At 62.2% G+C, this 1,347-nt stretch overlaps 1 protein-coding gene across 1 annotated transcript; it reads left to right on the top strand.

Annotated features, from left to right (window-relative positions):
* Window positions 1–459: 459 nt before the first annotated feature.
* LOC122545818 (U1 small nuclear ribonucleoprotein 70 kDa-like) lies at window positions 460–1,127 on the top strand (the record flags this gene model as incomplete). Its single annotated transcript, XM_043684723.1, has 2 exons — window positions 460–607; window positions 1,095–1,127. Coding segments are annotated over 2 exons (181 nt in total), but the record flags the coding sequence as incomplete, so codon positions are not given.
* Window positions 1,128–1,347: the final 220 nt, after the last annotated feature.

Raw genomic sequence — 1,347 nt, 5'->3', positions numbered from 1 at the left:
TAGAGAGCGCAGACGAGAGCGATAGAGAGCGCAGACGAAAGCGATAGAGAACGCAGACGAGAGCGATAGAGAGCGCAGACGAGAGCGATAGAGAGCGCAGACGAAAGCGATAGAGAGCGCAGACGAAAGCGATAGAGAGCGCAGACGAGAGCGATAGAGAGCACGCGCGAGAGCAATAGAGAGCACGCGCGAGAGCGCGAGAGAGAGCGAGCGAGAGAGAGAGCGAGAGAGCGCGAGAGCGCGAGAGAGAGCGCGAGAGAGCGGGAGCGAGAGAGAGCGCGAGAGAGAGCGCGCGCGAGAGAGAGCGCGAGAGAGAGCGCGCGCGAGAGAGAGAGCGCGAGAGAGAGCGAGCGAGAGAGAGAGCGCGCGAGAGAGCGCGCGAGAGATCGCGAGAGAGAGCGCGTGAGAGATCACGAGAGAGATCACGAGAGAGCGCGAGAGAGATCGCGAGATCACGAGAGCGCGCGAGATCACGAGAGCGCGAGATCACGAGAGCGCGCGAGATCACGAGAGCGCGCGAGATCACGAGAGCGAGCGAGAGAGATCACGCGAGCGATCACGAGAGCGAGCGAGAGAAGAGAGATCACGCGAGCGATCACGAGAGCGAGCGAGAGAGATCACGAGAGCGAGCGAGCGAGAGAGTGAGAGAGCGCGCGTGCGCGAGAGATCGGGAGAGATCACGAGAGCGCGCGAGATCACGAGAGCGCGCGAGATCACGAGAGCACGCGAGATCACGAGAGCGCGCGAGATCACGAGAGCGCGCGAGATCACGAGAGCGCGCGAGATCACGAGAGCGAGCGAGAGAGATCACGAGAGAGAAAGAGCACGCGCGAGAGATCACGAGAGAGAGAGCGCGCGAGAGATCACGAGAGAGAGAGCGCGCGAGAGATCACGAGAGAGAGAGCGCGCGAGAGATCACGAGAGAGAGAGCGCGCGAGAGATCACGAGAGAGAGAGCGCGCGAGAGATCACGAGAGAGAGAGCGCGCGAGAGATCACGAGAGAGAGAGCGCGCGAGAGATCACGAGAGAGAGAGCGCGCGAGAGATCACGAGAGAGAGAGCGCGCGAGAGATCACGAGAGAGAGAGCGCGCGAGAGATCACGAGAGAGAGAGCGCGCGAGAGATCACGAGAGAGAGAGCGCGCGAGAGATCACGAGAGAGAGAGCGCGCGAGAGATCACGAGAGAGAGAGCGCGCGAGAGATCACGAGAGAGAGAGCGCGCGAGAGATCACGAGAGAGAGAGCGCGCGAGAGATCACGAGAGAGAGAGCGCGCGAGAGATCACGAGAGAGAGAGCGCGCGAGAGATCACGAGAGAGAGAGCGCGCGAGAGATCACGAGAGAGAGAGC

Source organism: Chiloscyllium plagiosum, unplaced genomic scaffold (assembly GCF_004010195.1).
Source record: "Chiloscyllium plagiosum isolate BGI_BamShark_2017 unplaced genomic scaffold, ASM401019v2 scaf_4178, whole genome shotgun sequence".
Taxonomy (NCBI): Eukaryota; Metazoa; Chordata; class Chondrichthyes; order Orectolobiformes; family Hemiscylliidae; genus Chiloscyllium; species Chiloscyllium plagiosum.
Note: the sequence above shows the minus strand (reverse complement) of the source record. Positions and strands in the feature narration are given on the sequence as shown.